At 38.4% G+C, this 16577-nt stretch overlaps 1 protein-coding gene across 2 annotated transcripts in view; it reads right to left on the minus strand.

Annotated features, from left to right (window-relative positions):
* USP14 (ubiquitin specific peptidase 14) overlaps positions 1-15851 on the minus strand; it is a 41652-nt gene extending 25801 nt beyond the window's left edge. The window contains exons 1-5 of one of the 2 annotated variants that reach the window (XM_006097384.3): positions 15625-15851; positions 11595-11740; positions 8608-8640; positions 5467-5571; positions 4681-4784 (exon numbers count right to left, since the gene is read on the minus strand). In XM_006097384.3, coding sequence (XP_006097446.1) covers positions 4681-4784; positions 5467-5571; positions 8608-8640; positions 11595-11740; positions 15625-15640 — 404 coding nt within the window. In that variant the 5' untranslated portion in view covers positions 15641-15851. Of the gene's footprint in view, positions 1-4680; positions 4785-5466; positions 5572-8607; positions 8641-11594; positions 11741-15285; positions 15383-15624 lie in introns of those variants that run through there. The other variant, XM_006097385.3, reaches the window with a different exon arrangement.
* Between the last annotated feature and the right edge of the window lie 726 nt (positions 15852-16577).

The following is a 16577-nucleotide window of genomic DNA, read 5'->3' on the forward strand; positions in this document are numbered from 1 at the left end:
CAGCTGCGGCCGGCCCGGGCAAAGCTGGCTCGGGTCCCGGGTGCCTGAAACCGGCCAGAGGAGGGAATCCTGGGTCCCACGTGCGGGGCGAGACAGAGGTGGTTAGGGGAGATCAGGACAGTAGGGGAGCAGTTAGGGGTGATTAGGCTGGTAGGGGAGCACTTAGGGGCAATCAGGCAGGCAGAGGTGGTTAAGGGCGATCAGGCAGGCAGAGGGGTTAGGGGTGACCAGGCAGGCAGGCAGGCGGGCGATTAGGAGCCAGCGGTCCCGGATTGTGAGAGGCAGTCGGACATCCCCCAAGGGGTACCAGAATGAAGAGGGTGCAGGCCGGGCTGAGGGATACCCCCCTCCCCGCCCTGCGCACCGGGCCTGTAGTTATAAATATAAATAAGTGACTCAGGCATGCAACTTAAGAAGTTAGAAAACAGTAAAACAAGCAAAATTAATTAAATAAATAAATAAATAAAGTAAAACAAGCCTAAAAAAGTAGAAGAAATTAATACAAACAAAAAGTAGGATGAATCAGACAATTGAAATAATTGAGTGAATAAATCTAATAGCTGATTCTGTGAAAAACAGAATACATTAGCCTCTGGCAAGATAATCAAGGGAGGAAAAGAAAATATTTAACAAATAAAATGGAACCTCAGTTCTCAAACTTAATTTGTTCTGGAAGGCTGTTCAAGAAGTGATTTGTTCAAAAACTGAATCATTTTTTCCCATTAGAAAAATCCATTCCAGACCTCAAAACCACAAAGTACAAAAATATTCACGGCACAGTTTTCTGAGATATTAACAATTCGAGGTTTAGTGGTAAAGTGATTCATACTTCCCACTCTCTCCTTTGTCGCCCAAGAGACTGGTTACTGATCATACAGGTATCAGCATGAAGGGGTTGTCGGGTAGCGAACCGAAATTTTGTCTGACTACCAAGACTTTTTCATTGAACAACTTGATCGAGAACGGAATTATTTGAGGTGGGAGACTGCGAGAACCCAGGTTTGACTTAAATAAAAATGGGGGGCCGAACCGGTTTGGCTCAGTGGATAGAGCGTTGGCCTGCGGACTCAGGGGTCCCAGGTTCGATTCCGGTCAAGGGCATGTACCTTGGTTGCGGGCACATCCCCACTGGGGGGCGTGCAGGAGGCAGCTGATCGATGTTTCTCTCTCATCGATGTTTCTGGCTATCTATCCCTCTCCCTTCTTCTCTGTAAAAAATCAATAAAATATATTTTTTTAAAAAAATGGGGGGAAAACACCCTTATGCTAAAATAGTTTAAAGACATAAGGACAAATTCGTAGTAAAACATAAATTACCAAAACTGACTCTAAAAGACACAAAAAGAGCCCTAACGCGTTTGGCTCAGTGGATAGAGCGTCGGCCTGCGAACTGAAGGGTCCCAGGTTCGATTCCCATCAAGGGCATGTACTCTGGTTGCGGACACATCCCCAGTAGGGGGTGTGCAGGAGGCAGCTGATCGATGTTTCTCTCTCATCAATGTTTCTAACTCTCAATACCTCTCCCTTCCTCTCTGTAAAAAGTCAATAAAATATATTTTTTAAAAAATAATAATAAAATATAAAAGACACAAAAAGTATACATTGAATATGAAGAAGAGAAGGTTAGATCCAGCCAATTTTTTTAAAATATATTTTATTGATTTTTTAGAGAGAGGAAGGGAGAGGGATAAGAGCTAGAAACATCGATCAGCTGCCTCCTGCACACTCCCTACTGGGTATGTGCCCGAAACCAAGGTACATGCCCTTGACCGGAATCGAACCTGGGACCCTTGAGTCCACAGGCTGACGCTCTATCCACTGAGCCAAACCGGTTAGGGCAGATCCAGCCAATTTTATGAGTAAATTCTATCAAGAAAATATCATTCTTACAAATATTTAAAAATGTGTGGAGAAATAACTGTTATTTCTGTTTTGATGGGAAAAGGGAGTAGAAAGAAAGTACATTCAAGAAAAATAGACTGGATTGATTGAAGAGGCAGTAAGGGCCAAGAAAATCTGGTTGCTTGATGTAAATTGTAATGTGGGAGTTCTAAAACAGTGGAGAAATAACTAGGCCTCTGAAGAAAAATAAGTAATATTTCCCATCAAAACAGTTCTGAAACAGTACCTGTTTACTTGATCATCATTCTCAATTTGATTGTAAGTGCCTAAAGACAGGTAATGTGTGTTGTTCACTGATAATACATCAGTTGCACTCTAGGCAACTTCATATAAATATGTGACAAGTATTCACTTCAGAGAAATATAGAAAACCTTCAGTTACTCTCAGGTTTCTGTGTATCCCTACTTTCTCTTCTCTAATGCTCAGTTCTGTGAAAGCATTTCACAAGCCACTAAGGAAATAAAGAAATTAACATTCATGAAGCTAGGAATCCAAATTGCAGTTTAGAATTGTATCATACATTAAGAACTGCAATGTATATATCAAGACAGTTGTAATAAATTGTCAGAAGATATATATATATATATGTGTGTGTATATGTATATATATATATATATATGTATATATATATATATATTTATTTATTTAATCATCATGTGAGAATATGTTTTTTATTGATTTTTTTTAGAGAGAAGAGAGAAAAGAGAAGAGAGAGAAGAGAGGAAAGAGAAGAAAGAAGGAAGGAGAGAGAGAGAGAGAGAGAATTGATGTGAGAGAGAACCATCAATCGGCTGTCTCCTGTAACATTCCCAACCGGGGATGGAACCCACAACTTTTGGTATACAGGACTACACTATAACCAACTGTGTGACCTGGAGAGAGTCATATTTTGAACATTTAGATTCACTGAAGAGAAGAGACCCTCATTTATAGATTATTTCAAAGGTTCTCAAAACATGCATAACTGTTTACTTTTTTCTTATCTATAGTGATATAAAAACAAAATTTTATTTCTTTTTAAAACCATTACTCACTGGCACAGTCATACAAATCAATGAATTTATTTCTAGACTAGAACTGAATGTCCAGAATTAAATCTTATTTATTACACCCATTATGATCAATTGATTTTCAACAAAGATGCTAGGAAAATTCAACGGGGAAAGATTAGTTTTTTCAACAAACAGTACTACAGGAACTGGATATTCACATGCAAAGGAATGGGATGGGACACCTACCTCCCATCACACATAAAAGTTAAGTAAACATGGATCACAAACCTAAATGTAAGAGCTAAAACTATGTAACTCTTAATAAAAACAACAGGAATAAATCTTTGTGACCTAGGATTAGCAATGGTTTCTTACATGACACTACACAAAAAAAAAACACAAGCAAGCAACAAAAGAAAAAATACTGAACTACATCAAAATTTAAAACGTTTGACCAATGTTAACCCAATAAACTTATTTTTAAAAAGAAAAAATCAAAACTTTCATGCTATAAGCAAAATCATCAAGAGTTAAAAAAAAAATCACCAAATGAAAAAAAACATTTGCAATTTATCTATTTGAAAAAGTATTTGTATACAGAATACATAAAGACAAACAACTTAAAACATTGGCAAATAATTTGATCAAACATTTCTCCAGAGAAGATGTACAAATGGCCAATAAGCACTTGAAAAAATGTTACAACTCATTAGGTAAATGCAAATGAGAAGCACCATGATATATCCTTTCACCCTCAGGATGCCTATAATCAAAAACATACAGTAACAAGATTGGCATGGAGGTGGAGAAATTGGAACTCTCTTACATTGCTGTTGAGGTAGTAAAATGGTGAAGCCACTTTGGAAAACCATCTGGCAGTTCCTCAAAATGTTGTTTAACATAGAGTTACTATGTGAACAAGCAATACACTCACACCCAAGAGAAATGAAAACAACTCACCTGTACAACTTGTAATTGCATGTTTACAGCTGCATTATTCATAATAGCTAAAAAAAAAAGTGGAAACAGCCCTGCCAGCATGGCTCAGTGGTTGAGCGTTGACCTATGAACCAGGAGGTCATGGTTCAATTCCTCGTCAAGGGGATATGCCTAGGTTTCGGGCTCAATCCCCAGTAAGGGGCATGCAGGAGGCAGCCGGTCAATGATTCTCTCTCATCACTAATGTTTCTATCTCTCTCTCCCTCTCCCTTCCTCTCTGAAATAAATAAAAAATATTTTTAAAGTGGAAACAATCCAAATGTCCACAACTGATGAATGGATAAACATATGTGGTATAGCCATTCAATTGAATATTATTCAGCTATACAAAGGAATGAAGTGCTAATACATAACATGAATGATCTAGAAAATAATATAAGTAAAAGAAGGCAGATAGAAAAAGACCACATATTATATGATCCCACTTGTATAAAATGTCCAGAAAGATAAATCTATAAGACAAAAAGTAGATAAATGATTGCCTAGAGTTGCAGGTGGGAAGGGTGTAATAAGTGATTGCTAATGAGTATGAGGTTTCTTTAGGGTGTGGTGGGTGGGGAATATTTTGAAATTAGAAGTAGTGATTGTTGCACAACCTTGTTAATATAATAAAGACAATTTGATTGAACATTTTAAGTGAATGAATTATCTCATAAATGAATTATATCTCAATATAGATGCTAAATACACACACACACACACACACACACACAAAAACAACAACACTACACAAATGTGAACCTCTGTTACCTAAAGAAGACTTAAAACATTTCTCTTTTGTCTTACCTTTTAAGAGCATCTTTGAGTTCAGGCACAGAACGAATACATTGAACTGTAGCATTCATGTAACAAGTGTTACCCAGGTTTGTCAATCCACATGGTAACTCCATCTGATAAGAGAAATCATTTTTATAAAATGACATAGCATATATAAATCACTAAAGTTCACACTTCAAAGTAAAATTTCCAACTTATACCAATGTATATTCCACTTTTACCCTAACGTAACATGTTTTATTTCCCCAACTAAAATTTTTCCTTGCATCATACTAACAGTTATTCTCTGTTTTAATTCCTTTCTTGAAAATATTAAAAGGACAAAAGGATAGTCATATCAATCCTGTCCTCTTTCAGGCTTATCATTAAAACAGGATGACGAAATATACATAGAAATACTTACAAAAAAAGGAATGGTACTACATAAATGTGGGTGGTAAAACTAATAACAACATTTGACAAATGTATGTTGGCCAGTTTCTAAACCAACATTGCATTTAAATTGAGGATTAATTGTATGTATTTTCAACATGGAAGGTTTTAAGAATTTAAATGTCCCAGCATTTAAACTACTTAATCTCTTTGGGCCTGTTTCCCCATAAAAATAATAGTAAGCACTTAAATAGTGCTGACTACCTGCCAGACTTATATTACAGATATTAACTGCCTTTATAATGAATACATCTTGATATTAACTGTTAAATCTTCAAAGCATTCATGTGCTACTTTCTGAAAGGCACCTTAGTAACTGTACTTCTGAAAAGTAGTGGTCGTATAAAATGTGGTTTGTCTTACAGCAGATGCTAACTGTTCTTCTGTCATATCTTCTACGAAGACAGTTTTAGCTGAGGGTTCCTCAGGAAGTGCATCTGCTGATCCCATCATTAGTAGAGTTATTCCCTGTTTAAAAAAAATTTAATTTCATAAAATGCTCAAAAGTTGATCATTTTTATGTTCGATGAAAGAAGCCAGACATAGCAAAACACATACTGCATGCTTCTATTTGCCAGAAAAGGTAAATTTATACAAAGTAGATTAGCAGTTGTTAGGACTGAAGGTGGGAAGAAGGAGTGACTTTAAATAGACGTGCATTTCTTTCAGGGTAATGGAAATATCCTAAAATTAGACTGTGGAGAAGATTTTACAACTCTGTAAATATACTAAAAATTACTGAGTTATCAAAAAAAAATTAAGTACAAAATGTCTGCTTCCGGCCAGAGGTAGTCAGCTTATTGGCAAAAAGACACAAGGAAACTTTTTAGAGTGATGGAACTTCTGTATCTTGATTGTGGTGTGGTTAAATGACTATACAAAATTAACCAAATTCATCAAACTATACAATAAAAAAAGGTAAACTTTGCTCTGTAAAAATTATAAATCAATAAAGCTAAATGAAAAAATACTATCATAAACAAAGTTGAGAATGTTTACATACTGCAGAGGAGGGAATTCTTCAAATGATCATTAACATTTAATGGCACAATTTCTTCCCATAACAAATAAATTAAGCACTGACAGGATTTTTTCTATAAATATCTATTATGTAACTGTAACAATTATTTACATTTGAATAAAAATATTGAGAACATTGAAAACTCCATTACTGGAAAACATCAAACCAAACACATAAGTTCAAAATACTCAATTTTATAATTCCACACGTTATTAACCTAACTGAATACTTATATTCAATACATATGCAACGTTCTATACAACAAAAGACCAATGAAGGCACTGTCACCCTAAATCTCATAATCCTGAAATGTGAACAAAATCTTACTCAATATCTTAACTGGAAGATATTAACACATGAAACAAAGAAAAGGGTACAGAGGTTTAATTTTTACTTAAAACTTATTATAAGATAATAGCAAAGCAGTACTAAGCCATCACTAAAAAATCTTTTTCCAAAGACAACTATTTCAAGAAAACCAAGTATTTAAAGAATACATTAGCAACAGCCAGTTAGAAAATACAATAAAAAAGAAAGAATACCAACAAATATCTAACAAGAAATATGTAATAAGAATATAACCATGGCCCGGCTAGCATGGCTCAGTGGTTGTGTTGACCTATGAACCAGGAGGTCACGGTTCGATTCCCGGTCAGGATACATGCCCAGGTTGCGGGCTCGATCCCCAGTGTGGGACATGCAGGAGTCAGCCGATCAATGATCGGCTCTCCCTCTCCCTTCCTCACTGAAATCAATCAATCAATCAATCTATCTATCTATCTATCATCTATCTAAATATCTATCTATCTATCTATCTATCTATCTATCTATCTATATATCACCATAAAGATTATAACCATAAAGCTCTAGTTAGGGATATAAGAAAACACCTAAGTAAATTGAAGGACATGACAGGTTTCTGGTCTGGAAAAATTATTATAAAAACATGATTCCAGCCAAAACCGGTTTGGCTCAGTGGATAGAGCGTCGGTCTGCAGACTCAAAGGTCCCAGGTTCGATTCCGGTCAAGGGCATGTATCTTGGTTGCGGGCACATCCCCAATGGGGAGTGTGCAGGAGGCAGCTGATCGATGGTTCTCTCTCATCAATGTTTCTAGCTCTCTATCTCTCTCCCTTCCTCTCTGTAAAAAAATCAATAAAATATATTTTAAAAAAAAAAATGATTCCAAATTATTATTTCATTATACAAATTTAATAAAATTCCTGTTTGAACTATAAAATCTTTATTTATTAGAAACTATAAAATCTTTAATTCATGTAGCAAATTCATACCCATGACAACAGCTAAGAAATCACAATTTGCCAATACCAAGGGGAAAAGGAGAGAAAGAAAACACAGCACTACAGATTCTAGAATTAAAAATATAGTATGCCAATCAATTCAACAACTTAATGTACCAATTTCTTAAAAGAGGCCAACTACCAAAACTGATGTAAAAGAAAATATAGTATCTGATAGTCCTTCATTTATTTAAAGACACTAAATTCTTAATTAAAAGTCTTCCCACTGTATGAGAAAATATTTGCCAATGATCCATCTGATAAGGATTTAATTTCCAAAATATGGAAGGAACTCATACCTCAACACCAGGAAGACAAACAATTCAATTAAAAAAGGAACCAAGGACCTAAATAGATACTTCTCCAAAGAGAATACAGATGGCCAATAGACACATGAAAAAATGTTCAAAGTCACTAATCATCAGAGATGCAAAATAAATTTCAGTAAGTTATCTGACCTTACACCTGCCAGAACAGCAACCATAAATTAATCAACAAAGTGCTGGTGAGTATGTGGATGAAAATATACCATATTTTTATAATCTAGCCATGAACATTGGAAAACACATTTTTAAGTATCATTTTCAACAACTAAGAAACATTAAGTTCCATGAATCTAACAAAAACCATGCAAAACCTCTATGCTGAAATGAAAAACTACAAAGCTCTGCTAAGAGAATAATATAAAGACTTAAACAAATGAAGTAGACCATATTTAAGGATTTTAATACTCAATACTGTTATGATGTGCATTCTCCCCAAATTGAACTACAAATTCAATGTAATCTCAAACAAAATTCCAGGAGTCCATTTGTAGAAATTGACAGACTTCTCTAAAATTATACAAAAATTCAAAGGAGCTAAAACAGTCTCAAAGAAGAAAAGGTTGGAGAACTTACACTATCTTATTTTCAGACTTATAAAGTTTTAATAATCAAGAATACGGTAGTGGTGTAAGTTTAATCTAATATATGGTATATGAAACAAGAGGCCAAAAACAGACGTACAATTAATTTTCAAGAAAGTTTCCAACACAAGTCAATGGAAAGAGAAAAGTATTTTCAACAGATGTTGCTGGAACAACTCAATGTACACATGGAAAAAAGGACATCTGGAATATATTTTTAAATAATAATTAGGAAATTGCATTATAATAAATAGTGTTCTTAGGATTATACTTACATTTTTTATTTTGATGTTTCCCCAATCGTCATCCTGTTTTAAAGACAAAAATAACTTTTAATCACCCCTGTACAATCCAAGCATATTCTAATAATCAACTAATTAGAAGCTACTCAAAATATAATTTTTTCTGTAAGATTTTATTTAAATTATTGTAATCAAAGTATTTTTTTAAAAAAACACATGCAATCCTAAAGAAACTAAGTCTATCAATTGCTTAAACTACATAAGACACAATCTAAGACAGTAAACCTGGCAGCACCGAAAGTACTAAAAAACACCTGATTGATGACAAATGAAAGATGCTAATTTTTGCATGTTCGTTGCATGTTTGGAATCAAAGCCAATATCTACCCTAGGTGACAAGACTGAAGAGTAATATGAAATAAGGCCTGCATAATTAGGGTCATTACAGAATTTGTCATTCAAATCAGGAGACTCTTGATAAAATGCTATTGAAAATGGTTCCAGGAGAGTAAACAGGACCACCCAATACAAAGTAACCCTTAATAATACTTGCTCTGTCCAATGTTTCTTAAGTACAAAATTTCACACCTACGAAACAATTAAACAATACTTTTACTTGAATATGTTCAATTAAATCAAGATTTTTTTCTTAATACCGTGAGTGGTTCACAGATATTTTGGCTTACTAACGCTATGCCCTTCCTTATACAGGATAAAGTCAGTTCTATATTACTCTATTTTTTGGAGAAGGTAGCAGGCACTCAATCTGCTTCCTTTTGGGGGAGTCACTAATTATTTCTCCAGACACCCTGCTTCAAAGTTGCACATTAACTTCCTAAAGACTCTGCTCACCCGGCCCAGGTGGGTCAGTGGTTGAGCATCGCCCTATGAACCAGATCACAGTTCGACTCCTGGTTGGGGCACATGCCGGAATTGTGGGCTCAATTTCCAGTAGGGGCCGATCGATGATCCTCTCTCATCATTGATGCTTATATCTCTCTCCCTCTCCCTTCCTCTCTCTGAAATCAATAACAACATAATAACAAAAAAAAAAAGACTTCTCAGTTTAAGGGCTACTACTGCTAATTATAAGTAATAATAACTATATATGCCCCCTCAGAGCACTTACCCCAGGTCACAAGAGCTGGGAGATGAACCCAAATCTACTTGACTTGTACATCATATTCCCTATTGGTATCTTACTTTATCTTACTTAAAGCTCTCTGATGCTATTTCCTCATTTATAAAATATATAAAATACAATTATTTTCATCATTTTTAAAATATATACAGATGAGAATTTTTTTTAAATAATAAAAGCCTGACACAAAGTAAGTATTCAGTAAGTGATAGTTATTTAGTAGTCCATTTCATTTAATTAGCATTTTTCTATAATTCCCTACAGTACACCATCAGTTCAGATATGTCTTGTTTTACTACCTTTGCTTTATTGCACTTTGCAGATATTGTGATTTTTACAAGACCCTCTTACAGCAAAAATGTGAAGGCTCAGAAAATTATCATTTTTTAGCAATAAAGTATTTTTTAATTAAGGTATATACATTGTTTTTCTAGACATAATGCTATTGCACACTTAATAGACTTTACTACAGTGGTTTGGAACCAAACCTGCAATATCTTTGAGGTATACCTGCACACAGCTCAGCAGAAATTAGGTTAGCCTATATAGTAAAAGGCTAATAAGCAAATCAACCGAACGATGGAACGACCAGTCGCAATGACCCGCACTGACCACCGGGGGCAGATGCTCAACACAGGAGCTGCCCCCTGTGGACAGTGCACTCCCACAGGGGAGCACCGCTCAGGCAGAAGTCGGGCTCACAGCTGGTGAGCACAGCGGCGGTGGCAGGAACCTCTCCCACCTCTGTGGCAGCACTAAGGATGTCCAGCTGACGGCTTCCGCCCACTCCAGTGAAGCGGGCCTAAGCCGTCAGTCGGACATCCCCCGAGGGCTCCCTGACTGCAAGAGGGCACAGGCCAGGCTGAGGGACCTCCCAAGTGCACGAATTTCATACACCGGGCCTCTAGTCAATAACTAAAAGTTCATACTGCAACTTGGAGGAGAAATAATGTTTCTTCACCAACATCTGTTTTACTGCCCACCTAACAGGGGTAGCCAGCCCTTAGCATTTCATATCTAACACTTGAAGTATGTTTTAAAAACTATACTTATACAGTATTATAAATAACAATGAAGAAAATACCTTGGCGTCTTTTTTTTGTGGCCCTTCATCAATGATGCTAGTAAGCTTGGACTCTTAACTATAGTCAATGTGATCATTCCAAGGGAAGTTGAAAAAATTTAATTCTCTATTTTTTTAAACAAAATTTTTTCTCTCCCACCTCCAGACAGGTTTTAGATAGCAATTACTCTTAAAAGAATGAAGTTCTTTTTTAATGTGTAGGATGCAAGAAAGGCCACAGGAAAAAAATTAACAGTTTTCCAGTATTTTAAAATCAGGGCTTGACCTGACTCCCATGACCCACAGAGGTATTCATTAATATAGCATTTGAAAATAAAAAATTTAGTGATGCTTTTATAATATAACGTTTGAAATGGCTACAATGTTCCTCCTTAAACTAATATGAATAAAATAGTTATAATCCCATAACTATATATTCACCAAATAAAAAGACCTCATATGCTACATTTCACTAATTATATAATAATCCTATATAATAAAAGGCTAATATGCAAACTGAACAAATGGCCTAAAGACTGGGCGCTATGACACTCACTGACTACAGGGGGAGGAGGAGGAGTGCCGCTCAGCCAGAAGCCAAGCACAGCGGAGGTGGCAGGAGCCTCTCCCGCCTCTGTGGCAGCACTAAGGATGTCCGACTGCTGGCTTACAGCCATCAGTCAGACATCCCCCGAGGCTCCTGGGCTGCAAGAGGGCGCAGGCCGGATTGAGGGACCCATGACCCCGCCCCAAGTGCATGAATTTCATGCACCGGACCTCTAGTATTATATAATGAAAATATGGACTAAGTTTTACCTTCAATGTTCCTCCTTTCACCATAACTTTCTGTCTGGATGGCTGGACTCCAGTCAGTGCAAAAAGCTGAGCCTTGAACACCATTGGAGGTTCATCAGTATTCAATTCTACACCTTCAAATTTCTCTTTTCCCCACTTCACGGTAACTGAAAACAAAACCATAATTGATTGTTTTCATTTACAAAATAACAGGACTTCAGATTGAGAAGCTAGTTCTTGAAAGCCAAACTATGTCATTCATCTTTTTATGTTCATAATGCCTATACTAAATCAGAAGTGACCTGAATGCAGTAGGTCCTGAACAAAATTTAACTGGATCTAATCCAACTTCTCATTTGATAAATAAGGAAACCAACAGTTAAGAGAAGTTGGTTGACTTACTAATGTCAAAAAGACTAGTTAGTAAATATTCAAGTCTTCAGAATCTTGTATCAATAATTTCTGCAAAATATGATCACAATGAAATATTTCCCAGAATAAGGTTCACAGACTTCAAAATGTATTTAATTAAGCAGTCATTAAAATCTACATACTGTTGGAATACAGAGGAGAAAGATTTTTGAAAGGTGATTGGAGAGAAAAAAAATTGGGAGAAAAAGCATATTTAAAACAAGTTAAGGAATACAGATTCTGAATTCTAAGAATTGAAAAGTGTGGTTCCTGAGCACAAGATGGTCAAATATTAAAAATTATATATTTCTTTGGTTATATAAAGACATAATTAAGTCACTAAAAAATATTGAAATCCTACTTCACAGCCATTCAAATAGCTATTTAGAAAATAATGTGGTGAAAATTGGAACCGTTGTTATTGCTAATGAGACCATAAGGTATGGCAGTACCTAACAAAATTAAACATAGAATTACCATATGATCCAGTAATTCTACTTCTAGGTGTATACCGAAAAGTATGCAAAGCAGGGACTGAAACTGATATTTTATACCCATGTTCATAGCAGCATTATTCACAATAGCCAAAAGATGGGAGCAACCCAAGTGTTCATCAGATAAATGGATGAACAAAAGATGGCATATATTCACAATGAATATTATCTGCCTTAAAAAGTAATGAAATTCTTACACACTGTACAACAGGGGTCCTCAAACTACGGCCCGCGGGCCACATCCGGCCCGCCGAAAACATTTATCCGGCCCGCCGGGTGTTTTTGCCGCCGCTGCCTGTTGCTTAGCAGCCGTACTAGTTTTTTTTTAAACTATAGTCGGCCCTCCAACGGTCTGAGGGACAGTGAACTGGCCCCCTGTTTAAAAAGTTTGAGGATCCCTGCTGTACAACATGGATAAATCTTGGAGACATTATATACTAAGCAAAATAAGGCAGACACAAAAGTACTATTATTGTATGATTCCACTTATATGAGGTACCTAGAGTGGTCAAATTCAGAGGCAGAAAGTAGAATGGAGGAAATGGAAAAAGGGAGTATATTGTTCAATGAAACAGTTTCAGTTTAGAAACATGAAAAAGTTTGGGACGTGGTTAGTGATGATGACTACACAACAATGTGAATGTACTGAATGCCAAAAACTGTACACTTAAAAATGATTAAAATAGTACATTTTATGTTACATATACTTTACCATAATAAAAAAACCTCAATCAACCAATAAAAAACTTTCAATTAACCTCATAAAATAGCTAATTTTTGAAATATGTAAAAATAAACAAACTCAAGGATATAGTTTGTTTCCACTAAAAACTTTATACCTATTTAAAACGAGACTTTCACAACTATCAGCTGCCTGATTTCCAACTACTAAAATCAGAATATGAAAAACTGACCCTGACTCCAAATACCAATTCTTTCATCAGTTCAATTAATGTATTCAGCATTCATTCAATGATAAGTCCAGTAACAAGCATTAGGGAAGACTCTATGAATTTATTTATAGTCTAACAAGGGAGAAATGGAGAAGAAAAGGTTAAGATAAATAATATAAGTATTATAAATGCTACAGGAGTACAGAAGAATGCTTCCTGAGCAAGGAAGAATTCCCTGGAGGAAGTGATAACTGTGTTTTCACTATCAATTTTTTATCACTATCAAGCTAAGACTCAAAGATAAATTAGGTGTTAGCCAGAAAAAAGAAAAGCATTCCCGGAAAAGACAAGAAAAACATAAAGCAGCATGGTATATAATTCCCAGACTGAAGCAGAATCAGCTGAAACTGGAAGCAGGGATCAAGTCAAGGAAGATAACATAAGTTATGCTAAAACATACAGGCTTTATGTCATAGAAAATGTGCAATCTCTGAAAGGCTTTCATAAAGGCAACTTTGGTCTGGTTTGAACATGAGATGATGCTAGCAGCAGCAGGGAAATTGAAGAGGGTACAACTGTAAATATTGAGATAAGCTAAAAACATAATAGCACAAGCAAAATACAGGACTAAGCCAGAACAATATGGAAGAGGAACCTATCTGAAATGTACTTAGCTGTGTCACATGGACAAGTTACTTTAACTTTTTTGCTAACCCATAAAGGAGAATTATACCAGTATCTCAGGATTATGTTGCAGATTGAAACAAAGCTACATGTACAAAAACACTAGCTTTGTACCAGGCACACAGGTGGTCACTGAGTTTTATGGCACTTACCTTAACTATATAAAAATCTGGATATTTAATTTTCTAACAAAACGTATGAAACAGTACTTAAAATGTGCTCGTTTTAACATAGGGCTTTTTGCAGAACTTGAAAATAGAGATTCTCAATATAGAGATGTCAAAGTAAGAAACCTTAGAAATCGACTTCAATTCCCCCATTTTGGAAATAAGGAAAAGTTTGATTAAATATTTAAGAAGGAACTCGGTTTTTAAGATCGACAGTTTGGTGAATATAGGCATATTTTTAGGGGAACAAAAGAGAGGGGTTGGTTTTGTTGTGTGTGTTTAAGTATTAGCCTACGGTGGGATTTATCAACATTAGTGCTCCCTCAACTCTACATTGCATAAATGTAATATTTCAAGTATCATTCTACTGTTAAATTATTGTGGAATTATCCTACTGCTAATAATTACAGAAACAGCTTGAGCAATCACTATCAAAGCATCCCATTGAAGAATCTAGATCAAGAATCCACCTCGATGTTAAACGGTACTTTTCTGTTGCATGTCATTCTTTGAAAATGCTGAATCTTCAATTAGAGTAATTATGATTGTCAGGTATGGCCAATGAATCGCACACATCCATAGCCAACTGAAGCCACCACCTACATCTTAGCTGCCATTTTGAATCAGATTAGGAAACAGGAAGGTCCATTAATTAAAAACTTGACCACCGGCCAACCCCCTAACCTAGACTACCATCAGGCAACAATCCGTCAAACGCCAACCAAAAGCAAACGATGCCCGCGGACAGGTGTACTACACTCATCTGCCTCCCAGAGCTAACATCATGCTTCGGACTTCGAAACTCAGTACGTTTGATGAAGTAAAAACAAAGTACACACACACACACAGTCGCAATCTGCTTTGGAACTAAACAGAAACTGGTACCAAAGAGGGGGTTTTGCAGCGGCAGCCCAAGGGGTAAGCGAAGGGAAACCCCGGTCCCTCCATCCCTCCCCGGCTTCAGGATTCCCTCCGTGCGCTCCTGGCACAGCCACCCCCCAGGAGCACCAGGACACCCCCCCGCACCTCGAGCCGGGCCCGGGGCCCCAGGACACACCCTCACCTGTCCCCGCTCGCGAGGACAGCGACAGAAACTATTCTGCAGAGTCACCGCTCCCGGAGGCCGGCGCGCCGGCTTCCCCATCTCCACTCCCTCTCCCACCCCACCCACAGGGCGGCCCTGGACAGACAGCGCCCCCGCGCGTGGCCGGGGGCGACGGGCACGGAGAGAGACAGAGGCCAGCGCCGCTCCACGCCGCCGCCACCCCCGCCATGCCTCCCCGCTCCCTTCCCCTCCCCTCCCCCGCCCATGCTCGGCCGGGCGTCCGCCCCGCAGGCCAGGCCTCCTGACAGGCCTAGCGCCGGCGAGGAGCGCGGGGCCGGAGGCGAGAGGGGAGCTCACCGGAGTAGAGCGGCATGGCGGGGGGTGCGGGGAGGAGGCGGCGGCACGGGGAGGCTGCGCCTGGCAAGGGCGGCGAAGGGAAAGGGACACGAAGAAGCTGTGGCAGCGGGCGAGAGGGCGGCGCGGGGTTGGCGGCAGCTCGGGTGCGACAGGAGCCTCATTCAAACCGGCCACTAGCGATGACGCAGCAACACGCAGTTCGCCCGCCGAGCTGGAGGCGGCGAGGACCGGGGCGGCGAGGCGGGGCCTGGAGGGTGGAGGCCCGGCCCGGTGGGGAGGGAGCCCGGATTGGCGGAGGCCGGCGAGACGGCGGGCGCGGGCGCATGGCTCGCGGGCCACTTCGCCACTCGGCGGGGCGGCTGCGCACTGCGCGCCCCCGCCCCCGCCCGCCGGCCACGTGGGCTTGGCCCAGCCCAGCCTGGCCGCTGGTGCGGTGGGAACTAGGTGTTCCTGCGGCTTCTTGAAAAAGTCTTTCCCCCCCTTTTACCAAACGGTGGGTCAGTAGAAGCCCGGGATTCTTGTTGTGCATGTAGCCAGTGGTAGAGCTGAGAGAGCCCTTGCTCCACCCCTCAAATCGGTCTGTTTACTTATTAATGAAAACAGCTAGCCCTCCCTTTAAGGATTTTTGTGGCAAAAATAAATACAGTGTATGACCAAGTTTGTTTTAAGCACACCCCTCCCCCTTTGGTGCAACTAACTTCTAGCCTCATTGGGGGACATAGGGATCTGAATTTAAGACAAATGGGGCAAAGTGAGGGTGTGGAGTGATGCTAATAACTGAAAGCGTAAAAGAAAATGTACATAGCTGGCCTGCCTCGATGTCAGCGCGAGTTATTGATGATAGCAACTTTGCCCCACATACCATACGCTGCCAAGCCTGGTCTACATGTGTCTAATGCATAGAATCTTCTGCTTAAGGTTGACTTCTTTAAATAATTAATATATTGGTAATA

Source organism: Myotis lucifugus, unplaced genomic scaffold (genome assembly GCF_000147115.1).
Source record: "Myotis lucifugus unplaced genomic scaffold, Myoluc2.0 scaffold_200, whole genome shotgun sequence".
NCBI lineage: Eukaryota > Metazoa > Chordata > Mammalia > Chiroptera > Vespertilionidae > Myotis > Myotis lucifugus.